Genomic DNA, 26,277 nt, shown 5'->3' with positions numbered 1-26,277 from the left:
GCACAGATACAGATACAGATGCTCAGAATGCAGCGTGTGTCCGTGTGGAGAGATTCAGAGATGCCTTTTAGCTTTTATTACATTCGGTGTTGGGCTGGTGTGTGGATGCAGCAGGCGATGCGGCGATGGAGATGATGGAGAAGATGGAGACCGAGACGAGACATGACCTACCCCAAGGCAAAAATTATTATTATTTTCTTCTTCTTCTTCTTCTTATACGATTCCATATACGTTGCATATATATATATATATTTTTTTGTTGGTTCCCTCGTCTTCATTTATATGATTTTCTTTATTATTACTCTCGCTCTGGGCTTCTCCGCTCTTCCCTGGGTTGGGTTTTGCCGAAATGAAGCCGTAAAATTATATATGTACGCATTCCGTTCCCCAATCGGTGTCTCCACCCCGCTATCCCCCATATCCCACACATGCCCCACATGCCCGACTTCATTGTTTCAAACTGCAGCGAGCGATAAATGAGTAATACGGTTATAAAAACAAAGTTTGCACAGCGTACGATTGAGGAACTTTTGTCCCTCGAAACTCTGGCCACGAAATGTGTTTATCCTGGTTGGTTCCTAAGCCAATACCGCTTGACAAAGGATAAATATCAATTAAAAGATAATTTACCTTTTTCACAAAAAAACTGAATCGTGCAACTAACAGAATAATGACAATAAATGTGCATGTGATTTATCTTTTAAATAGATATTCTTCCGGGAAAAAGAGTATAAAGTATAAACAATGGAAAATTATTAAAACTGCAGCTCATAACATTTGGAACATAATTTGCCATTATATTAATGCCATCACTTACGTATCTGTGCATTTATCAAATAATCAGACCGTGCCTAATGCCGGCAATGATACCGAAAACGAACCATCTGTATATCTATCTATGTATATATGTATGTGCTATAGAGTACATCCCATATGAAAACCCAGCATGGCAGCAAGATCGCACTCACGGATACGAAAGCCAGCCCATAAAGACAAAGGCATTAAATTACAACTGGCAAACGAAGCAGCACAGAAGTGAAGCTAATGTTTTGCTACCTGCCACCCAAAACCACCTCGTACCCCCTAATACCCCCTTCATACCATCTCAAAAAACAGAAAAATAAAAACAAAAACCCCAAACGAAACCATAATTTAATAGGAGCTACTACACCAACGGTCGCTCGCTGTGTTAGTCTAAACTTGATTTCAAAGTTAAACCAACCTTAACCAACATTTATAGACATCAAAAACTTTGGCGGCGCAACGAAAACGACACAAAAAAAACTAAAAAAAAATCCAAGCAAAAAAACGATTTTTTTTAGTTTTGGGCTTAAACTTGATTTGCAGAAAACATTTCGGCGTTGAAGGTGAAGTTGTGTTTATTGAGGTAGGAATGCCAACTGATGGAGTACCGCGGAGAAGCCAAGCTGACGTATTCGATAGGTAATTAAGCAGATCTTGAGCCACAAAACCTTGGGCTTGCCGAGCTTTCGGCTGAGCCGAGCCTTCTCTTCTAAATAGCCCAAGGAAAGGTAAGTATTACCATATAATACGCGGAGACATTTATTGCAAGGATAAGATCATTAAAAGAGCCAATGGTTAGTTAAGCTTAATCTGTGGCTATTCTGACTAAGATTACTGGCATTCTTTTGTTTATGTTCATAGCTGTGACTCAGAATCTTACTATAATAGCTTACTATAATCAATACGTTTTGCTTTCCAAGTGATGACATAAGAAGGTGCTTAAATATTCACAATTCCCATCGGCGCATTTCTGAGCAAATTAAACGAAAACTTTTCCCCAAACAGCTCTATTTATCCGTTTAGCCATGCAAAACTGAATAAATAATTAATTCACTGCACTGGCAAAGTAAGAAATCGATATATGAAACCGCGTACTCAAGTCAAAATATTCAATAATTTAGAAGTGAGCAGCGGAAGTGTAAGGTGTGTAAGGTGTTTAAGGGTTACAATTGGCCCAATGTTTAATATTTCAACGTTTTTGCAGTTTGGATTGAGCCTAACCAATGTGTGAGCTTCGACAACTGACTGTTGTTTTTTAGCAAAACCCATACAACTCGTAATCATTTAAATGTCGGTGCGCCAGAAGGAAAAACAGTGAAAATCTTTGGCTTGGGTAATTACCTCATTCCACCTGCAGGATTTCTACTTGTCTGCTGACTGTCTGCAAACAACGAGGATCGCATTACACATTTTCTGCTTGTCAGCATGAACAAATTTCCAGGCAGCTGGTAATTAATATTTTGACATGTATCCTATCCCTCTCAAATGGGTGGCAATGGCGATACAAGATTCGATTTCATTCGACGCTGCTGTGTAGGCTTTTCTCACCAAAAACCCCAAAAAATAATTATATTTATATTAGGCTAATGACATAGACGGATTGTATATCAAATGTTGTTTGGCCACCGGTAACTTGCCCGCTTGCCTGCCAGCTCATCTGCTTCTGACGTAACTTTTCAATCAATTGGATGCCATGCATGCAAGTACCAATTGCTTTTTTGTTAGTCATTTATGTGATTTGAGTTATTGGAATTTTAATTTTCAAGCATTCTACAACCAAAGTTATGCCTTCTCTGCAAGGCAGAAGTTATAGACTCCGTTGAGAGCCAATAAATTAAGCTTAGCACGTCAGAGAGTCGAGAAGACCAGTATAATTATATGACTTTTACCGCAGTCACAAAAGAATTTATTTTTCTACATGCATTACGAAGCTACAGTGATAAAAATGTTGAGCAAATATTTAGGGACGAGTACTGGTAGCATATTTCTCTATGCTTAATGGTTTTTGTAGCATTTACTCTAGTTTTGGGGTACGTATAAGTGTAGTTTCAGCACACGCAGTCTGGAAAAACTATAAGAAATGGAAAGCAATTTGCCAAGAAGAAAGGCAAGAATAAAGCACAGAGCTATGTTTGCTAGCACAGAAGCGAAAATTATTTTTCTAACTCGCAGAGGGAAATGTGTGAGTGGTTGGGGAAAAGGAACGCAACTGCAATATCGCGCTGTCTGCATATAAATTTCGGTTAGGCGACACAAAGGCAGTGAGCTGGAGGGAAAATGCGTCTGATAAGGAGGAAAATAAAATGCGATAATTTTTTTCTCTCTTTGCGCCAATGCTTTTCATGAAACGGACAGTTTGTGGGTGCCATTTGGGTTCGGGGGAAGTGGTTTTTGGGTTGGGGGAGCCCGAGTCAGAGCCAAAGCCAAAGCCAGAGAATTTCAGCTACGGAATGACAAAGTATCGGGCCAACAACAAAGCTTAAGTCATAAAAAAAGTTTCCTATGAGGCGTCAACGAGACGAGCAGCTCTTCTTCTCCCATTTTCTTGGTATTCTCATCGCTTTTTGTGTGTTAGGAATTTTCCCCAAGCCAGTTGCCTGATTGCATCCAACAAGGGAAAATTTAGCAAGACAACTCAGAGAGGAGGCTCTTTATACTTGCCCCCTTCCGTGGCAACGAAATCTGTTTACAAATTTGATTTGCCTGCCACGCCCAGCACAATTAGGGCGAGCGAAAAACCATCGCAACAACATTCTCACACTCAACTGGAGGCCTACGAAACAGGGGCGTAGTTCTCATAGATGCTCCATGGGGGGAAGTAGTTAATATTCAGTTGGCACAACTTTTTCTAATTTATTTTTAGTTTATACGATCTTTGGCTAGTACGTCACGAATGTATTACATACCCCATGAAGTTATTATAAACATCAAATATGTATGTATGTAGTAATAATGTTTAAACTAAGGCAAGTTCAGGGTATTAGTTGAAATCCATTAAGGCATTATGACCCAATACGATCTCAACTATTCAGTTCTAGGATTGCATGTTTTAACATAAGATCTACATATGTTTTCAGGTGGAGTTAGGGACATTTCGAACCCCCTTTCGAGGACGCCACTGCCCTTGGGGCACCGCAGATATGGCAAAGTGGGCCTGCAGTCTTAGTCGCATTGATTGTTATGTAAGCGGCTTATAATTTCTTCTCGGCGAGAGTGCAGAGAGTGCCTCACTGCGATGATGGGGAAGCGAATTTAATTTCTGTTGTCGGGCGTAGCCAAGTGTCGATTGCCGTTTCCAAAGTTTCCCATGTGCAGTTGGTGTGTGGGCTGCTATCGGCTATCGCTGTTGCTGCTGTTGTTGCTGCCCTGAAAATTGCTGTTGCCAAATGGAAAAAGTATGTTTTCAGGCGCTTAAAAAGTAAATTATAGATGCTTTGGCCAGTCCCCACTTACCAACACCCCCAACTTCCTTTTGCCCATCGTGATCGCCGCCATTTATTTTGCTGTCGTGCATAGTTAGTCCTATTCTGTGGCCAGTGGACAAAGTAACAAATTCACTTGGCCTGTGAGAAAAGTTTCGATGGAATCTCTTCTAGGCAAGAGGCTGCATTAAGCCGGGTTAGAGCATAATCTAATCACTGGGGAAAAACTGCGGGAAAACTGCGGTCTCTTGGCCAATTACTCATGGCGAAGTGGCCCTAAGCTTTGGACAAGCAGTTGGTCTGACTTGTATTTAAATACATTTAACTTATTCTATAGAAAGATCTACCTTATAAAAAGCAACATCGAGATATGTAACTATATTATAACTATTCCCCAAACCAGACCAATTTCATAACCAGCGCGCTCTTTAAACCCAAACTCGCTTTCCCGCTGCGGCGCAGAAAGAAACGATTTTCACTAAATTATTTTCACTTTTCTTCATAGGCCGACGCGATGAAAACGAAAGTGAAGCAAAGTCAAATCCCCAGCGACCATCGAGGTGGAGTGATGTGGACATGGATGTGGACTGGAGCGGAGTGAAGTGGAGGGATTGGAGTGCTGTGGTGTGGCATGAAGTGATTGCATTGTTTTCTGCGTTCACGTATAGTACATGGAGATATTAGATAGGCCTACCGACACACTGAGACTCGATGAGCTCAAGTCGCTCAAGTCGCTGAAGTCGGAGTCAAAGTCGGGGAATCGAGCATGCTGATGAGTTTGGCCTACTTTCACTTTCATTTTCTAGTTTCGGCTTACAGGCGTAATCATTTTTGGTTTTTCTCTTTTCAGTTTTCATATTCAGGCGCTTTTGAGCCGGTTTTCCAGAGAGCCATGCGGCGAGAGACCCACTGACAATGAAATAAAGTTGTTTCACATTTCATGGTTGCTGCACTGAGAGACCAAAAAGTGTATATCTTATAGGCCTAGAAAAACTAAAACAATGGGCAAAAAGTTAATTTTAGACTATAGGTTGGCAAGGAAAAATGTTTGGAGATTGCTCATCACAACAGCACAACGTAGGCAGTCATTGATGGATTTCCCATTTTCCTCGCCAATTTTGCGCTCTCGAGTGCTGTGTCTACACTAGACTACATAAAAAAGTACAGCACCGACACTCTTATTGCTCACTTTCACTTTTTTTCAATGACAATTAGTGGCAACAAAGCATAAACACCAAGCTGAAGCCACAGCGATTCACGTTTCTCGTTTTAATTGCGAGCCAAAGCTTTGAATAATATAATTTTAATTGTTTTTTTAGTGTTTAGTGTTATAATAATTGTTTCCCCAAAGTGAAGAGTAACTGTACTTAGATATGGAAATCTTTTAATTAGTTTGTTGGGCCTGAACGGTTGCATATAATATGATTTGCATGAGTGCATCTTGGTTTGCATTTAATTGAGGGGAAAAGTTGGAAACCTGCGGCTGGAAAATGGGAATGGCTTGCCTGGAAAGCCAGACTTATTGGATTGCATTGGAATGTTAACCCAAAAACATCGATAAAACCAACTATTAGCCCATAGTTGCCAGGCGCCCTTTTTACAAACCCAACTGCTTTTGAAAGCCCAAATGGCACTTGTCATAGATTCCACTTTGGATATGAAAAAATCAAACAAGTTTATACGACAGTAAAACTCGAGCCGAGGGCGAAAATAAAATCATAAAACTCCCGCCACATAATTCCCACTCACACACAACTGAAGGCGAGTTAAACTAATAAAAAGACTAATTAAAATCAATTTCAATCAAAATACCAAAGTAAAATAAATACCACCAAAAACGCGAGAAATTATGAAGACAAAAAACGAAAGCGGAGACATCAGAAAAAGAAAAGTCCAAAGACGAAGGCGGCAGCAAATTGTGGGGCCATAAATCAAATGTCGAAATATGCGCCAAATATTATATGAAATTCGGGGGGAGTAGCGGGGGAAATGGGGGTCACTTAGAGATACGAGGGTCGTTTGATAAGTCCGTGACTTTTTGTATTTGCCGCGCACCTGCTCTAAATACAACACTGCTCCTGTCAGCAGTTATCGATTAACAGCTGACTGTAAAATTTTGAGAAAGCTGCGTTTTTTGGTTTGCGTTTTATAGGCATTGAAAGCAGACGATCTCGTGAATTTTTTTTTCCATCAGGACAATGCACGGGTGCACACGTGTGTAGTCAGCATGGCAAAATTTCATAAATTGGGCTACGAACTGCTACCCCATCCAGCATATTCTCCAGATTTAGCCCCCTGTGACTATTTTTTGTTTCCAAACATGAAGAAATGGCTCGGCGGTAAGAGATTCGGGGCAAATGAAGAGGGCATCACAGAAACAAACGACTATTTTGAGGGCCTTGAGAAAACCTATTATTTGGAAGGAATAAAAAAATTGGAAAAACGCTGGACTAAATGTATAGAGCTAAAAGGAGATTATGTTGAGAAATAAAACGCTTCTTTGACGAAAAAAATATATTTTATTCAAAAAGTCACGGACTTATCAAACGACCCTCGTAGAATGCAGTCTTCGGGGAGAGCACGAGTCTTACGTGCTACGCCTCGAGGTATATTGGTTTCTGTATCTGTATCTGTATCTGTATCTGTTTCTGTATTTGTATCTGTATCGGAGAGATTCGCCGACTGGAGCATGCAATTAATGATTTGGTCGGGGCGTGATGTCGCAATATTCAATGAGCTCCTAATGACTGGCACATGAGTGTTAGGACCCCGGTTATAGCACTTTAGATTAAATGTCTAGCCCAGTCAGTCAGACCTCCGAAGGGGGGGCGGGGTAAATAAGAAGCTATCGCCTCTGTGATAAATGATGGTTTCTTTTTTTCACTTTGAGCACTGAGACCTGGATGGCAGTAGTCTAGTATTTAAGGGTAATGAGTACGGTGTCAAAAACACACTTAACAATGGGAAATGTATCTTACACATTTCAAGTATTTAATTTTAATTCTAACATTGACAATTCCTTACTGAAAATTGATTCATTTATTCGAATGTATAAATTGAGTTTTCCTTATAATTTTTGGCATTAAAGAAGCTTCTTTGTTGGTTAAAGTCACGTATGTTCCTTAGGTTTCCCCTGCCAATAAGCCCCTCTAAGTTCGTTCCCCATTTGGCTGCCTCTGTTTCATCCAATTTAGCTCATTAGCCATAAGGCTCCAGTTCGAACCCTCTGGCAGTGTAGATACATCCGTATCCCCGCCGCTCCAAACTTACCCTGCATTTTCGGCTGCAGCAATTGACATCTGTTGTTGGGGCTCATCTGTTAGCCGCAGCGTTAGATGTGCCCTTCGTTGTTATAGTGGTTATTGTTTTTTCTGGTGCCGCTGATGATGATGCTGCTAATTTTTTTGCCTTCGTTTATTTGATGTCTACACATGAAATTCGCGCACGAAACGTAAATGAAACACTGCAAAGAGAGAGGGGAAAATAAAAGAAAATTTTATTAACATTTTTTGTACATCTCGCTTTGTTCAGGCATTTTACAGTATTATTTCAAACAAAACGCTGGGCTTGACATAAGTTGCCGCACTTGAAAGAAACACACACACACAGAGAAAAGGGGACCCCGCGAAAACAAGAAAAACTGGCAAAAGCAAATGCCAGCTGGCCACTTGAAGACTCAAGTTACAAGAAACACTTAGGGCCAAGCCAAGCCGAGCCGAGCCCCCTTTCTCCATCTCCATCATCGCCATCGCCATCATCATCATCACCAACCGCCTCATGATGAAAACCCCCAAAATAAAAAGTAAAAGAGAAGAAAACCCTAGCAAAACCCAAGACATGAAATGAGTAAAAGGCGCCAAGTGTGTGTCTGTGCAAGGTGAAGGGAAAATGGGTCTAAAAAAAAAATGAGGGAGGTACTGAGGCCTCTTTTGTGTTGCCGAGGGCAAAGTGTAAGTTCCCTATCTTCCCCTCTCCCCCAAAGCCATTTTTTCGGCCAGCAAGGGTTACGGTTTAAGCCTAAATGTACCTCGAAAAATGAAAGCCGCGAGGGGCTGTAGACAATGATGGGGGTTCAGTCAGAAATTCGTACTTCAATTGAAGGGTTTTGCATAGTTGCTAAGTACTGACTTGGGTTTAAATGTTACTGTTTTATTTCTATTTAAAAAAATAGCAATATTTCAGATTTTGGGCATAATAGTTTTAAACTTTTAATGACTAACAAGAAAATCCTTTGACACAATCCGATTTTCCCTGGCGAACTCTTGCCGTAAGCTTCTTGTAAGCAAACAGAATCATCTGCCATAAGCCCATGAGCTGATGTATAATCTGCAGACTCTGCGCAAATTAAAGTTTCATTTTTCAGTTGCTCGGCTATTTGTTATTGTGTTCGTACTCGTATTCGTATTCGCATTCGTATTCTTCACTTGGCCAACGTGTCGTATACTCAACTCGACAGCCACCACCCAAAAGAGTTTTCCACACGCATGTAGCATTCTCGGCCGGGAAATACTTATGCATGTATGCAAGTGTTCGTGGCATGAGGAGAATGCTTTATTGTATTTGCTTTTTAAACATCAACAACATTTTCTGTTGCCATACGAAGTACATGCATATGCATATGTGCGAGTATATGTATGTAAAACACGCATACACACACACATACGTGGATAAAACTGCAGCAACTGCGACTGCATTGCGTTTTTCTCATTGTTTTTTCCCCCCGTCGCCGCTGCTGTTGCCGTCGCCCCTTTCGGACTCCAGAAACTTGTTTATATAATTTCCTGTACGCGTGGCACAAAAGCCAGCAGCAGAAGCATAATCTTCCCGTCTTATTCTCTCCCCATACGAGTACATATATCTCCATCAAAATCCCACTCGCCTGCCTGCCTCCTCGTTCTTTTGTCATGTATTTTTGCTGATAATAATAATGCATTTCATTGTTGTTGCTGCTGCTGCCGCTGCCGCTGCTGGCTTTGCTGCTCTTGTCATTGTTTATAATTGTTGCTTTGTGCGAGCCCAGCAGATGCATAGATACACATGTATCTGCTAGATACGCCAAGTGACGACTGCGAGCGAGCGCAAAAACAATTTACACAATTCCTGATATCACTTCTTCCAGTCTGTTTGCCATTTGATTGATTAAAACAAGGAAGCAATATCCTTGCCGTGGTTGTTTGCTAGGAATTCTCATTACGTGGCAGAAGTGTGTTATTTAGATGGATTAAATTACCTATATGTTGACTTTAGAAAACCTATGAAAAACATAACTTTAGAGCCACCTTTTAAGCTCATTAGTTACAGTTTTCTAGTCAAATATTTCACTTAAAGATGCTGAAACTAGTTTTAGTCTTATCAGCAGCAAACTAAGCAGCCATAAAGTGTTTCCAATCGAAGGGAAGTAACAGCCTTCGGACCTGGCACTTCATTAAAGAAGAGATTCAATAAATTTTCACAAAAGCATGTTAATTGAGCGCCAGAGTTGAGAGTTGCTATTGATGAGCTGGGGCTTAAGTTGATTTCTGCGCTTGAAATAGTTTCAACAAGTCGCAGACGAGACAAGCGAAAGGAAAATATGACGAAGGAAAACAATTTCAGTTTGTTTACTTTATTGTCGTCGCGTCGCGTTGCGTCGCGTTGAAATTCTTTCTGTTTGTTGACTGGACTTTATTTTTATCAGCGCAGACAAGGACACAATTGTGGAGAGAGAGAGAGAGCGAGCGAGAGGGAAATGTAAACAAGAAATAATGAATTTGTGATAATGGTAAATGTTCCTTTTGACTCACTTATCTTCATTTCCTTTCCTGGGTTTCCTTTTTCTGCTTTTTTCTCCTTCGTTTCACATTTTTATTTATAGCCTTTAAATTTTGTAAGTAAACAAATGCATGTTTATTTGTATTTCCGCAACTGTCGGTGGCGGTGGAAATGTGTAAGTGATTGAGTGCAGCGCGCAGCAAATTAGCCGCCTCGCCTCGCCTTGGAAAACCAGCTTAGAACCGTGCTAAGCGCTCCAACAATGTGACAACACAGAAGCCGAGAGAAGCGATAACTTGGCCAAGACGATGGCGATGACAACGAGGCAACTTAATACGCGGGTTATGCAACGTACACACACGAAAGAAGCGAATCAGTTGCACAAAGCAAACGACGACAGCGGCCCAAAGCCCCAACGGCCCAAAGGCCCCCTTTACCTGAAGACCGGTTTTGGAGCCCCAGCGAAGAGAGGAGAAGACATCGCGAAGACGAGAAACTCCATTTCGCATGGCCAGGAGATTCTGCACATTTTACCGTTAACATAATGGCTAAATCACCGTTTAGAAAACCGCCAAGATGACGCTCTACCTGCGAGGGGGTGGTTGTGGGCGGGGCTTGGAGCTTGGCCAAGACGACTCCAACTCGTGGCAAAGAAAAAAGTGAGGAAAAAAAAGGAAGGAAAGATTTCAAAAGAATTCTCCTCGCTTCTTCGTTCTTGCCAATTTTTCTTCGTCTCTTTGAGCATTTTTCTTTCGCTGCTTCGCATTTTGCAAAAACGTAATTACAGTTGTTGGTTATATTTTTTTTCCCAGACGTGCTTAGAATTTAATTAAATTAAAATTACAGTGAGTGCCAAAAGTTGCGGCAAAGATCGGCAGGTATGAGATAATGCCGCGAGTTTGCAATTTCCAAAAGCAGCGAAATCAAGAAGGAATTAAAGTTCCAACGCAGCACTAATAAAAACACTTTTCTACATTTCCTGTCGCACATTCATCATTAAAACCCAATGATGCATAACAATTATACAATAATTCAGTTTTCTAATTTATTATAATTGTTTAATTTATTACTCGCCCCTTCTGCTAACACCCCACAGAATAAAAACCTTTCGGTGCAGCTCACTTCACAAATATTACGTGACATTTTTTTCAAACGTTTCCGATGCCAGAACAAATAAATAAACGAAAATACGAATTATTTATATAAGTACAAACGGAAAAGACTTGTACCGTAAATCGTGCGTAAGTTATGAACTCTGAACATATATTTAGTTTCCAGGAGTTTAAGGAATATAAATACCATGAGAACGTAAAACGATATGCGCTTTGTGAAACCGAATGAAATCGAAGTTGACGATATAAAAGGCCTCGAATCGGTTGTCCAGATAAGCGAAATTCCCACTTTATCAGCCAAATAAATTACAGCTATTGGCTTCGATTGTTTGGTTAGCTTATCGCCCTGAATAATTATTAACATTACTGTACTCCCTTCTTTTTTTTTTTGTGTGTCAGGCATTCTGGTTTAGGCTAGCGAAAACTTCTATAAAGTGCCATTTGTTAACAACTTGTTCCTTCCCTGCCACGGCTGTGTGTGCAAAAACAATTTTTTCTCCATAATGAGGTCAGTTTTAAAATACATAAACTCATTATTCGTATTTTTCTTCGTTTTTTTTCTCTCCCTCGTTTTTTTTTTTTGCCCGCCTCTGTGGGCTGCGAGCTCGTGGCTGTGCACACAAACAGTAAAAAGAAACATTCGGCGTAAAAATTATTTTATTGTCGCGTACGCAAGACGACGTACAGAAATGTGTGGCCCAAATATGGAATACAAGTACAGCGAAAATAAATAAGGCTAAAAGCAAAAGGCAAAAATAACAATGACACATAAATAATGTTAAGTAAATAGAGAAATTTACAAAATAAAATCCACACACGATAGGCAGCAGTCAAGGCAAATGAAATGCTTAAATGGATATGGGCAAGTCTGCCAGATTCAGATCAAGTTAAGATCTTCTTGTTTTCGGTTCACTAGAATCTTTGAGAAACAAGAAGTACTGGGTTTAATGTTGATAACTTTAGTAGCTCCAAGCTTTCCAACATTGGGCGTCTAACAATAGATCCTAAGCAAACTTGAAGCTTAGTTTGGTGCGGTCTAAAGTTAATCAATTTTGGGAAAGTGCTTCCGCATGGAGAGCATTGCACAAGAAGCCACTTACATACATATATGTATATGTACGTTGCCGTGTAATGTGCCGCTATCAAATGCTATGGGCCGTGAAGTAATGGGTGGTTCCATAGGGGCTAGCCACATAAACCGAACGAACTGAACGAACTGAAACTATCTGAATCGGAGGCACATGCTTTGCATATCGCAGGGAGAGAGCTTCGAGTGGCAGTACTGTTAAACCCGCCCGTGGAGTCTTTGTTTTCAACAAGTGGCCAAAATCCGTATGCTCGGGTTTACGTGCCCGGAATCTATTAGCCGCAAAATGAACCATTTGAAGTCCGTATGTAAGCGTTTTCCGCAGTTGCCAGGGGACACCATGCCCATGCAGCTGTTTAAATGCCACTGATAAGCCAGCGAGCGGAAAGAAAACATATACTTGGTGGGTATTATTTCGACGATCGGCAGATAGACACCGAATACACGGCTCGAGATTATCCTCCGCACTTGGCCAAATGTGCGTTCAGGTTGGGCAAACACAAATGTGGGTATTACCCACCACCGAACTGATCAATTTAGGTTAACCCATCCACAGGTTTGCCGAGTGTGAACAGCCACAATGTTGGCATAAATCAATACGGTTTAAGCCACGAAATTCTCCTCGACACGGCCTGGCACATTAGGTCGTATATTAGGCAAAACCGAAGCATTAATTTTCATATACTTCGTTCGGGCCTAAACTGCTTATTGGCATGCAAGCCGAATAGATACAAGAATCATTAACCATCCGACGGACAGAACGGAAAATCAGACAGGAATATTGCTTAAAGAAGTTGGCCGAACTTGTGTATGCTCTATAAACTAAGTAAGCTAATTATGTAAAAAATACAATATTTAAATACATAAAATACAACACATTCTTATTCCAAACCATGCTACTATCTAAAATAAACACATAACTACAGGGAATATCATATCATACATATATCTGATAATAGATATAAGATGTCATATATCTTATAATATCACATAGGCATTGAAAACCAGTTGGGTAATAACACTTATGCTTTATTATTCCTTATTAAGGTGGCTTGAAATGCTCAATTAGCCAAATGAAACTTTGGTTCTTCATCTCCCCTTGCCAGCCGTGATCCCCAAAGAAATTTGGAAAAGCAAAGACAAAAAGCACCATCGCAACTCCCCAAGAACAAATGCCCGGAAGCGTTTTAGTTCCTTGGTGGTCAGATTTTCGGTACGGCCCAAGTCCAGAGATAAAATAAAAAAAAAAGAAGAAAATAACAAAACAAAACAAAACGGACAGTGGTTCTACTGCTGTGCGTTTTGTTTTCAATCATTTCATTAATCACTTCGTCCAGATTCACTGGACAAGAGTTTTTTGTTCGTGGCGAGGCTGCTGTTTGCGAGTTTACGAGTATATCGCTGCCTTCTGCTTCATTTGTGCCCCGAAACGTGTTAATGTCAAATTTGGGTAATTAATCAAATTGAATGAGAGGCAGCGAGGGAATGCGATCCACCTAGGAGCTGTCTGCTAATTTTCCATTACTCATTTTCCTTTCGGGCACTTTGCTTCCTGCTTCGCCGGCTTGCCAATTGAAATGTTTTTTGCCATCTCTTGTCAACTTGGCTAGTTGGCTTTCACTGACAAAATGCCAACGATTGTGTTGACATTAGCTGCTGGTGTGAAAATTAGTCTCGGTCGTTAAAATTGAACACTGAACCAAAACCGTACGGTTGATATTTATACATATGCACGTACATAATTCTTTATATTTTCTTTTTTCTTTTAGTAGGCCCAGTTTTCCTATGTATATACATTTATCTCTGGGTGTCACGCATTTTCCCTGAAACTTGCATTTGTCAGCGACATTTTAATGCGTTTTCCTTCAGTAAACATCGCGAGAAATTTTTATTAGTTCGCCATTAAAGTATGTTTCCCTACGTAAGAGTGTGTAAATTGTCATAAACAATAATGTCGTAAAGGATCAGGAAACGGCATTAAAGCCAGCTAACTTGTAGTCATAAAACTTAATTAGTTTGGGCAACATTTGGAAGGTAACTCAAGCGAGCAGTTTGCAGGAAATGACCCAGAAGTTTTAGAGTTGGTAGAAAACACAGATAATTACAATGCATATACAAGCAATAAAACCCGATTAAATATAAAATTATTTCACAGAAATCACAGTACCATATTTCCATATTTCTTACTTAATTTGTGACTACATCCACCATAAATTACGAAGGTCTGACATCATTTAACTATTCCCATTCTTTCAAAGCGTAAATAACTCACTTTTCGAGTAAGTAACGCACAAAAACAGCAAGCCCTCGATAAAAGAGCCATCTCCAACTGCTAAACGTCAAGATGGGACACCAAACAAAAAGTAAATTTATGAAGTAAACAAGAAACGCAAAAAAAAAAACCAAAAGCAATCGAATTAAATTTACATAAAAGCCAAATAAATAACAGACAGGCCCACCACAAAGAGCACATAAGTAGGCATTTGTTTATAGACTGCAGATGTCTCTATTAAAGATACAATCAATTTCACAACAACTATAGAGAAAAGCTCTGGTCAGTGGGAAAAGATGAGAAACTACTGAAGGAAAATTCAGATGGCTAATATGGTGATACTAATCAGGCAATCGAAATGCGGCTTATATATGTAAATATCTCTTCATACTCGAATATATATATATATCTTCACATTGTTTACACTTGGATGCAAATTAGTTTTGTGCCCGAAATGGCGCAGAAAATTCCATTCCCAAACTGTTTTCTATTGTAGCCAGTTCAGTTTGTTTCTGCATAATGCGGATGCTTTATATGTATATATACTATGTACATATTCGAGATATATATGCACACAAAGGAATCCGTATCCATTTGCAATGGCTGCATAAGTGTGGACTTATTTTATGGAGCACTCGACTTAAACTGAACCACGTCGCCAGTTCTCAAAAGCGTTGGATGGTCATCAAAATAACAAAATAAAAACGTAACAAATTCTGTTCCTACTTCAGCTGCGCGATGACGCACAGAAATATTTATTCGCACACAGATACTTTTCGCTTGCCTGTGCTCTATATTTTTTTAGAAGGTATAAGTATAGTGGTTGCAAATATGCGTGAAAAAAACAAAATTTACCAAACAAAGTGGGGAATGCCGTTCAAAAATGAACACGTTTTAAACTCAGTAAGTCAAATCTGGATTAAATAGTTTCATCTGCGAGGTATTTCAAATTTGATAGTCACTTTTCGCAGTGCTTATTGCGCGTTATAAATTTTTAATTGAATACCACTTTGGCACGCGGAATTCCAGACCAAAATTTGATTGAAATCGTGGGTCAGAAGGAAAAGTAAATAAATTGCTAGGGAGGGGCGATTGAATCGAGCTACCACTCAATCAAACAGGTGTTGTGGTCCCCAACCATTATTGATCTATTTCTGGACATTGCTGAATTTAATTACACATCTCAGTCTCAGTGCTCAGTGCTCAGTGCTCAAAGCGGATTATTAGGGCGTGTATTTCGATGATATCGAAATGAAATGACACGAAATAGAATAAAATACGCACCATTAATTGCATACTTTGAGGCGCCATTACATGGACACTCGTCAAAATCAATAAACGCTGCTGTTCCCCATTGGAATTGAACTCAAGTCACGTGTAAAACTGATTTGTCTGCAGAAAACATGTCCCTAGATCCTTGGCATTTCACAACCAACTGCTGCTAAAGTGAACTGAAGTTTGCGAAACATAAACAACATTTTATGCATTCATGTTTATAAGAAGAGATATCAGAGAGGTATCGGAATGAAAGTCAGCAAGAACCCAGTAAATAAATAAATATAGTATAATATCATATAAATATTTATAGCAGTGATATCCTTACACTGAGCACATTTTTTTACAAGTAGAATGACTCCATCATGCATATTAATAGATTATTATCCAAATACAAATACATCATTTGAAGAACTGCTCTCAACTTAGAGGATACTAATATCTGACCACCGAAAAGTCCAATCCAGCTCTTCGGGTTTCTTGGGCCAAGAACCGAAAATAATTCGATGCCAAGGAGAGGAAAAGACAAACCGGCTCACTGCCAACAGCTGCAAGCCCATCACAATCAAAAAATCATTCCGAAAAAGTGTGTTTTTATTTTCGCATATGCCAAAAAGAGGCAAAAACAAGACGAGGAGCCAGCAAACGAGTCGTCGTCGTCGTCATCTAATAATTTGTAAGGAGGCTGCAGATCTGGAGAGCTGGCGAACTGGAGAACTTGTGAAATGGTGAAGCGAACCCCGGCGTCTCTCATTGTCTCGGGATTCAAATTATTGTGTGTGTGGTGGGGCTTTCTCGGCATTATTTTCAGTTTTTTCTTGGTTGTTTCGACTGCCAGATTTGAATACACAGCGGCAGAGCGCAGACATAAATCTTGTTTTGATTTATATATTTTTGTATAACTCGCTGAGATGTGTCGCCTGCGAAGAGAAGCGCATAGTTTTCAATTAAAGAACCATCCTAGCGAACCATCCATCCATGAGCGAAAGAGACGAAGGATCAAGATACATCTTTCTACTGGAAGAATCTCCCGCGTTTTTTCTGATGGTGCTGTCTTATTTTTTTTTTCTTTTTTTTTGGGTACGTTTTGTCGTTTTTTCGTTGATGACCTTGAAAAGCTTTATCTAAAAATCGAGTGCAATCAACTTTATAAACACTCACACACACAGGCTCGCTGGCGTTTCCCCTACATTTCACACACACACACACTTATTCGCACACACAAACACACTCACACTTTCGGCTTTGAGAATCGAGCGTTATAACGCGTTAGGTAAAGTCTTGGAGCTCACTCGCTCGCGCTCTCGTTTTTTGGCTCTCTGGAGACCCCGAGTATGGGGCTAACCGCACATAATAATTATTCTAGATCCCCAGGTTCGCCAAAGTATCTGCGAGTGTGCGAGTATCTGAGTATCTGGGCAAAAGGTGGTCGCTGCGATGGTCAAACGTCGCTCTTGTTTTCACGCTTTATGGCATCTTTTTGGTTTTGGTTTCGGTTTCGCTTTAGGTTTCTTTTTGTGTTGGTAATAATAGAGTTTTGGTTCAAAGCCTTTGGCCAAGCAACCCAAAATTGCTATGTGTGTGTGGATTTTCGTTTGAGGGTTAGGCAACAGGTAGTTGGCTGGGTGAGAAGTTAGTACGCAAGTGTACTCTTTTCGGGGGCTACCTATCTAGGCGATATCAATGCAGTTTAAACCGGAACTCGCACCCTTTTCGGAATGGAAATACTACTATTTGATAGTAATAAATGCAAAAGTATGACTCATAATTACGTTTACTACACAATTATTTGTATTCGGCTATATTTTACTTCATTGCAGCTTACATATAATCCCTTCTTGAATAGTGATAAATTATTTAGTATTTAATAAACTTTTAGGAAAAATGATAGCTTATATTATTCAAGCCCTTTTGACATTGTTGTTGCTTAAATGTTTGCAAACTCTTCAAACTAATGCGCAGTTATCTTGGCTTACAAGGGCCCCGGTTTTGGTATCTGCTTTCGAATCCGTGACTCATACTTCCTAATCAGTCGAAGCTATAGTTTATAGGCACTACTTTCCGTACTTTCCGTACTTCCCACCACCCTCCTTCCTGTTGGCCTGCCCATTCAATCACTCCGAAATCGACTAATATCCATAAAACAAACCAGAAAAATACTTTGACAAAACAAATATTTGGCATATATAATGGGCATTCCTGAGTCGTTTTCAAATGTTGTTGTTTCTTGTGTTATTTTTTTTCCCCCCCTTTTGGATGCTTGCATTAGCCGCACACAGATACACAACACACACACGCACACACAGCTTCGAACTGAATGCCTACCAACGATTTTTTACGCCCAGCCAACGAACCTATGACATCAACATTATTTCGGCCAAAAAAGCCAGCTGAAAATTATTCATTTCGTATATTCAACATTCAAATTTCAGCAGAGCAATGTGCAAGTACAGAGTGGTCAGGGGGGATTTCCGGGGGGACGACCAGGGAGCTCTTTTTCGACCAAAAGCCGAGATTGTCTCAAGCTTTTCCATGCCCATTTAAACGACGTTGATTGCTCAATTCGCCCGAAAACCAGATGAGCTAATCGCCGGCTGGGTAACTCTGCTGCTCTGGTACTCTGTTACTCTGGCTCCGACTTTCGACTACTGGGCCAACTTTGACTTTAGATTTTTAATTAAGATAATTATAGTTGGTCTCGAGCAAGTGATGCGCGGATCTGGTTGGGAAAAAGAGTGCAGACATCAATGAATGGTTGCTTGGATACCCAAAATGAGTTGAAACATTTGCTGTCCCAAATGTCAGTCCGTCAAATATTTGTGGGTCGAGGAAGCGCGTTCTTCTTTCTTTTTGTTTTGTTTTTGTTTTTTGCCTATAGATAAACACAGACGTCAATTAGTTAATATGCTTTTAAAAAAGGCACCGCGTAGCGATATTTGTATTCCAACTGTGACTAAGCCAACCACATGACAAGTTAAGAAAACTCAGATGGAGACCATAATAATCACACGTTTCTTTCGGTCAAGTACAGTATGGCTCAAAAAACTGCAATTTAATGGGGTTTTTTAAATTTAATTTGGTTGTTGTTGTTGTTGTTTGTTCCCCTCGGTAACCTATTATACAACAAATACGGGGGCCAGCGACGGTGCACAGAAAAATGAGTATCAATTCAACAAATTCGCTTGAAGAAGCACTCACACAGATACGCGACCCACACACACCACACACCACACACTGAGAAGCGGGGAACAATATATGGCATACATAATATTAAAGAAATCGCACCCAAAAAACCAAATTGGCATAAACTACGCCGAAAATAAATTGAAATCTAAAAATGAAATTCAAATGCGGCAAACGCCCCAAAGAGGAGCAGTCCGCAAAGCAACACAACAAACAAATCAAAATAAGGCACACAAAAAGCGCAGGCAAAATCAAATAAAAAATAAAAAAACACACTACAATGTGGATAAGTGGCGATGTGTGAAGGAAATAGAGAACCACATATCAAAATATCCAACAATGTCAATCGCACTACCATGCGAAGAAAACTGCAAAAGTCTTTGCAGAATTCCAATCAAAAATCATATACAATTTAACACGTATGTGCATAAGAAAATGATTAATCTTTCGTTGATATGTGATTTTTGGGAAATAACTATATTAATAAGTAGTTATTTTAAACTTAAATTGCAATACTAAGTACGTTGTGGATCACCAATATTATAAACCAGGCGTACCCAACAGTAATGAGTTTAATGCAGCAAAATTCCAAGATGGCAACTATTTCTTAACTACAATTTAAATAGCAGTCAAGAGATCTTCGACACATTTGCGCAGAACTTCAAAAAGAAATTAAAATTATAGCAAAACTCGTGCAGCGGTACGTTCAGAAACGGAAAAAAATTACAAAAAAAAATTACTGACAAAATGAGGCATTCAGAAACCAGTTTTACCTGGAAAGAAACAAAAATTGGTCTGATATTGTACGTAAGCAGTAATTGAAGTTAACGTAATTATAAACGTAGTCCCGGCCAACAAGAATCATGTGCAGCACAAGCAAAACAACAAAAAAACAGAAAAAAAACAACATAAAAAAGGAAAGGTTGAACCGAAAAAATGTCTTATACACACGACGAAGATTTCGAGTGAAGAGAGCGAATGGTCAGGCTTAATTTCCCAATTAACATGGAAAACTTCAAAGGGACAAATTCATTTGGCACAAACTGTGTCAAAAAAAAAGAAAATTGCGTTTGGAAAACTAAAGATATCCCAAAACGATAGGCTTTACCTTTGCCTTTTCCTATAACTAAATAAATAGTTATCCTTAGAATGTTTCCAAGTTATCCGAGATTTCTGAGCAATTATTGCGCACTCTAAAAAATTTGTTTAACTTATGTTTAGTCAATTAAGACATTAACCTTCTCTAATCTCTAAAATTTGACTGCTCGATGATTATTTGGCAAGTGCCAGTCCCAAATTATTACAATCCATTTGGAAGTAATCAAGATTGCATTTGCCCAACCATGCCATGTTCAAAATCTATTTCCTCTCCGCAGTCAATTAGAATTGGTCGAAATTCTGTGTGGGTTTCCTTCAACACATTCTCCCCATTTCTCTCTGCGTTTCTCCGATTCTCTCGGTTCGCCTGTCTCTCTGGTGGGCAATGGGCTGTCTTATCAGCCGTCAGTTTTCAAAACAAAGTCCATTTCCATTGTTGGTTGGTCACTGCTCGTGTGTGTTTCGCGACTCTACTGTACAGTAGAGACATCGTTTAAAATGTCATTATCTAATCGCCGCCTTATGTACGGGTGTGTGTGTGTGTGTGTGGTGTGTGTTTGGTGTGTGTGTGGGGTTCTTTGCTGGTTTCTGTGAGCGGTGGGGGCATTGGCGATAAGCCTAAGCGCAGCAATTTTAGTTAGTTTCTTCCTCATACTTTTATTGAATTATGAGCAGCGAAGATTAGGTTGAGGGGCGCCCAAAAAAGAAGAAATATACAAACACCCAAAAGAAGCACAGCGAACGAATCTGAAACTATGAAATATATGTTTGAGGTGTTTTCAGCTCTTTTTACTAATTTTGAGTAGAGCCGCCAAACAGGAAAACTGGTTTAACCAGTCTAAAAAACAAAAAAAAAAAAAAAACAGAAAAAACAGAAGAAAAAAAAACACCAAATTGCCGACAGCCAGTTAATAGCTAAACTCAAAAGCACCAAGTCTAGCAACAATAAACTAATTAAATCAAACCAAAATACGTCGCAAAATGTTCTAAGAGCTCACTTCTCTCGCATGTAAGAGAGTGTGATTAGGTAAAAATAGCTGAGGATTTTCATTGACGGTATAAATAAAATGTTCTCAAAATAAATATTTCAATATCATATGCAAAACTTGGCGTTGATAAAGAACAAAAAAAAAATAAAACAGCCGACACGCGCTCGCTCGCTCGCTTCACAAATGTATCTGTGAGATACGTAGCGTAGCGCTGAATGAGAGAGAACCTGAGCTAAGAACCACGAACGGAATGGGGAAGAAAATAAACCTTTTCGATTCGTGTGAGCCGATTTTCAGTCGGTTTTCTCAGTTAGCTCCCCGGTGATACCGATATAAGTTTCTTTTGGGCTCAGTTCTCGGTTTTGGTTTTGATTTTGGTTTCGGTTTTGGTGTGGGTTTGCGTTTGGGTTTGGGTTTGGGCACTGAGTTTGGGGTTTGTTTGCCGCCGAGAGATCGGATCGCACAGAACGAGAATGAATGACAAACACCGAGGCAGTTTACAATGTTTGCTCGTGTATTAGCAAAAGAATTCTAACTGAACCGAGCAGCGCGACTCTCGACACTCGACTCACGTTTTCTTATGTAACAGCCTGCACTTCCACACTTCTGTAGATTCCGTACTCTCTGACTATTATTTCCATTGGCGATCTAAGGTTCGAACCAGAGTTCTGATAAGTGTTCTTGCAAAAGACGACTACTCATGACGAAAGGTTGGGAAATTCAAATGGACAAATGGGTACCTTTCCAAAGAATTAATCGCACTTGCTGAGTCAGCGGAGAACCAAGAAAATCTTTCAGATAATGTCAATTTTGTTATTAGACTTTTAATAGCTTTGAACTTTAAATGAGCTGTTTTTCATACGTTTTCAAAGTAACTTCAGAGCTACAGAAAACCTTAAATAGCAACAAAACGAAAAAATGCGATAATGGTTAAAATGATATCTAATTTGATGCATTTATCTAATAGAATCTTCGTTGACTATTTGCTTAAGGGTACATCTTTCTTATATCTTTATTTCAAACTTTACCATTTCTTTTTGTTTACAGAAGCTAAGAAACTGCATTTTCCCCACACAATGCTACATTTCTAAAGTAGAAAATCTTGAAGAGGAGCTCAAAATTAGTTAATACCTTTCAGTTGATGATTTACGTTGGTCAAACCTGTCCCGTTGACTTCAATCCAATAGATAACAATCTACAATAAATGCGTTAATCCATGTTTGCTTAGTTTTTTAGGCGGCATTATACGTGTTAATTATTGAATATATCATTTGATTTTGCACATTGATTTGCACTTCTTTGTGTATTATACTTTATTTTGAGAGGTTTTTGAAAGACCGTGAGGCAAACAATTGAACAATTTGCGTCGATAACTGTAAATCGCTTTTTGTTTTATTTTTACATTATTATTTACTTTGTATACAACTCGCAAAGTGAAACCGTTGTGTGTATAAATATATCTTTAAATCGATTTGGTTTTTATCTCTTTATTTTTTTTTTTTTTGATTTTTTCTTTTTCTTTAATATTTTTTTCAATGACTTTTCCAAGGCTAGCTTGAATTTATTTATGGTTTTTATTTGTATTTATTTTGCACAAAATATATACACCTATACACCAAGATCTCGGGTAAATCATATAGTATTTTGTCAGAGAAACTGCTGGGGGACGAGAAGAATGTAAAACTATTAATATTGTGTGTGCTTTTTCGACTTTTCTTTTCTTGACAGGGGTGCGGGGGAATTTCGTATTTTGAATTTTCCAAAAAGTGGGCAATTAAGATTCACACTGAGCGAAACGCAGTGGAAACGAAACAAAATATAAATAAAGATACGCAAGCGAAAAGCGACAAAATTATGAAACCCGAAAGCGGCAAAGCGACACGAGAGAGCCAATGCGAAGAGAGCGAGCGCGAAAGAGAGTTCGTGGAACGTTTGGGCAATGGAACGCCACACAAAAATTCCGCAACGAAACGAGGAAATTTTCTTCAAAACCCTAATTGTTACAAAAAAAAAATAAATAAACGGGAGAACCTAAGCTGATTATTAGATTTCTGCTGTTTTGGTCTTGGATAATTGTCGTGTATCTGACAGATACGTTTTTGTTTTTGCAAAGGGAGCGACGAAAAAGACACGCACTCACACACACGCACGCACACGTAAACACACACGCGCACTTTGCATTGCTTTTATCTTCTTTCTTGTTGGGCTGTGCCAACTCTTCCCCTTCGTTTTGGTGCCTTTGCTATACGCACTTTTCTACGGCTATAACTTTCAGTTGATCTTTATTCTTCGTGAAACGTGAGTTAAAAGGTAAATAAAGTCGGGACAGACACGCACGGCGAACAGAGGCGGATGGAGAGAGAGAGAGAGAGAGAGAGAGAGACACGTCGACAGTGGACAAAGACGAACTCGAACTGTAGCGAACAGTGAACCTCACCAAACGAAATACAAACTCGAACTGAAATGCATCTCACCGATACGCACATCCATATCCACCAGCTGTGTGACGTACCTGGCCTAGCTCTTATCGCTCTCTTAGTCCTCTCTTTGCGCTGTGTCAAGTGTCAAGATGGGAGTCCGTGATAGCGCACTATTGCCAGCCCCTTCTGTCTGTAGACGGGGGCGGCCCCAATAGAACAGGACAGCTAGTTGGGCCTTCGGCCCTGGCCGCTCTCTTTCGCGCTCTTTTCACTCTTTCGGCTGCCGGCATTTTCGCTTGGGCTCCCCACCACACACAAAACACAAATAAACACAAAAACAAAATCAAGAGTAACTTTGACTTTTAATGGCGGATTGGCGAAATCAAAACCACAACCGATCCCAGTTTTGGAATATTTAAAAAATTCGTGTTTGTTTCAAAATTCAAAAAATGCTCATTATTATACCGAAATATTAATAATTAAGGTATTAAAATGAATACTTTGAGATCCCTCATTTTTTCGTTTCAAATTAATGGACTTGTTTGCTCGTAACACTTTAGTAGTACATAATTTCTAAACCATGTTTTTTTTAAGTTTTAATAATTGTTTCTAATCATCAATAAAAAGTTTACAACTGCAAACAGTATTTTTAAAGTAACAAAAAAAGCTAATAACATTGAAAACTTAATGTTGTTTTAATACTTCTTAACGAAATTTAGTGACACTCTTCTGTAATTATATACATTAAAAATAATTACCTTGCTTTTAAAAACTTTTTGTAACTTATTAATTTCAAACAAGACTGTAAAGAAAATACTTAATATTTTTACGTTGCTCCTACAAACATTTTTTGCCACCTACAACTTTAATAAAATTCGTGTAAAAAATTGATTTTTTAGCAACACCACAAACACAACATTTTGATGACGAAACACATGTTGTGTTTGGGGGCTGACCGCAAAGAAGAGACCAAAAGTAGCGAAGAGCGGCGATTTTGGACTCTCAGTTGTCGCTTTGTAGCCGGCGCAAAACGCAAAACAAAATTAAGCACAAAAATAAACAGAAAAAGATGGCAAAGCTCGCCGCGAAACGTCGTCTGCCACTGCTGCGTTGTCGCCTTCAATTTCAATAGCAGCCAGTGCTAGAGAGCTGTTCCTACACAAATACCTACATATGTACACAACTATATACATACATAGATAGCTCTACGACCACGTATATCTGCACGAACGAGCGTATATATGTTGCAGATACTTGGCTACTCAGATACTTCTACGGCTCCTTCTACGGATTTCTTGTGTCTAGTTTCACTTACAAGTTGGTTTATTTCCCAAGTTTGACCAAGTATACAAATCCTTTCCATCAAATATATTTTATTTGTACTTCATAAATTTGGCAAGTAAAGCCCATGATAAGATATTTATTGCAAAAGTATTTTGTATTTTTGCATGTATTTTGTAAATATTAGTTAATTTACTAAGTAGCATTGAAGTTCATAAACTATAAATATATACATATTATTTCATTAATACAAAATTTGTTGTTACAAAATGTTAAGTAATTTAACTTTATTAATACATATGTATGTACATTATTTTATGACAAAAACTGTTTAATTGAATAATACAAAACTGTTATTCAGTAAATAACTTTGAGAATTCAATCCGTAAATGTGTAAACCTTTTTATCGAATATTTTCAAGTAAAAAGAACGCTGCCAAAACCGAGCAGAAAATGGAGCTAACTGCCCTTGCCAATGACATCATTAGACATTTTTTTTTGGCATTCCCTAGCTCCAAAGTTCTAGAAATGGAGCTATAAGCCGAGAAAATGCCAAGCGAATTTCAGAGTTTGCCCTCTGGAAAAAAAACCCTTGCAAAGCTTCAGCCGTTAACTCTTTTTGTCAACACTTGAGATTTTCCTTGGATTTTTCCGAGCCTTAATTATGCATGACAATTGTAGGTTTTGTGTTTGCTGTGTTTGCTGGTACCTCCTAATGTTGTTTAATAATAATTTTATGCACATAATGGCCGACAATATCCAGCATTGCCAAACTGGCAAACTGGCAAAGCCACATGAAGAGCTACTTTAATTGCTGACTCTTTAAAAACCTTATACTTGCCATTTTCTTTTTGTCTACGTTGGCTTTTTTACTCTGGTAATGTGGCCAACAATTAGACACAAAATTACTCAAAACCATAATGGAGTGCAGAAAGGTGTGGGTAAAAACATTCGAACTGCCTGAGTTTTCCTCCAAGCCTTCGTAGATCTAAGCCTTGATCTCAAGCTGAGTTTGGTTCTAACTTTTACCTGATCCGACTTAAGTATACATGAGTTGGTCAGAAAAAAAGAGCAGCAGAAAAAGTGAATTTGAAAAAGGCAATTATAAAGCCGCAAATTGCTGGAGCGCCGGAGAAGGCAAACTCTAAAAATAAAAATCAAAACCAGTAGTTGCTAACGTGACGCCATAAATTTCCCCCCTCTGTTTTTGGAACCCCCCTTGAAGACCCACCTTCGGTTGGCCACGATAGACCAGCAACAAAATTAAAATCAAAGCCGGGAACCCAAAAACGAAGGCGTTTTGGCCAAACTTCATGCGAAAATGATTGTGTTTCTATTTTTTGATTGTTTGCTTGCCAGGGCCTTTGCCTTGGAATTGTTTGCGGAAAACATTGAACGGCCTTTTTCGTGGTGTTCATACTCCAGTTGGTTATATATTTATTTACAAAAATGTATAATACTTTATCATGAAACCCAAACTAGTAATGTTTATACATGCTTTCAAGTAATACTTAAAAGTCGTAGAAATTATATTTAACTTTGCTGTACTTTATATTAGTTTTAAAGTACTGCAGTCTCTACTTT

The 26,277-nt window shown here is 39.1% G+C and overlaps 1 protein-coding gene across 4 annotated transcripts in view; it reads right to left on the bottom strand.

The window, feature by feature from the left end:
- Positions 1–26,277, bottom strand: part of LOC122626767 (homeotic protein female sterile) — a 94,345-nt gene that overhangs the window by 45,962 nt on the left and 22,106 nt on the right. The window contains exons 1-2 of one of the 4 annotated variants that reach the window (XM_043807143.1): positions 22,125–22,576; positions 7,497–7,689 (exon numbers count right to left, since the gene is read on the bottom strand). In XM_043807143.1, coding sequence (XP_043663078.1) covers positions 7,497–7,525 — 29 coding nt within the window. In that variant the 5' untranslated portion in view covers positions 7,526–7,689; positions 22,125–22,576. Of the gene's footprint in view, positions 1–7,496; positions 7,690–22,124; positions 22,577–26,277 lie in introns of those variants that run through there. The other 3 variants (XM_043807144.1, XM_043807140.1, XM_043807141.1) reach the window with 3 other exon arrangements.

This window comes from Drosophila teissieri, chromosome 2L, assembly GCF_016746235.2.
Source record: "Drosophila teissieri strain GT53w chromosome 2L, Prin_Dtei_1.1, whole genome shotgun sequence".
NCBI classification, from domain to species: Eukaryota; Metazoa; Arthropoda; class Insecta; order Diptera; family Drosophilidae; genus Drosophila; species Drosophila teissieri.
Note: the sequence above shows the minus strand (reverse complement) of the source record. Positions and strands in the feature narration are given on the sequence as shown.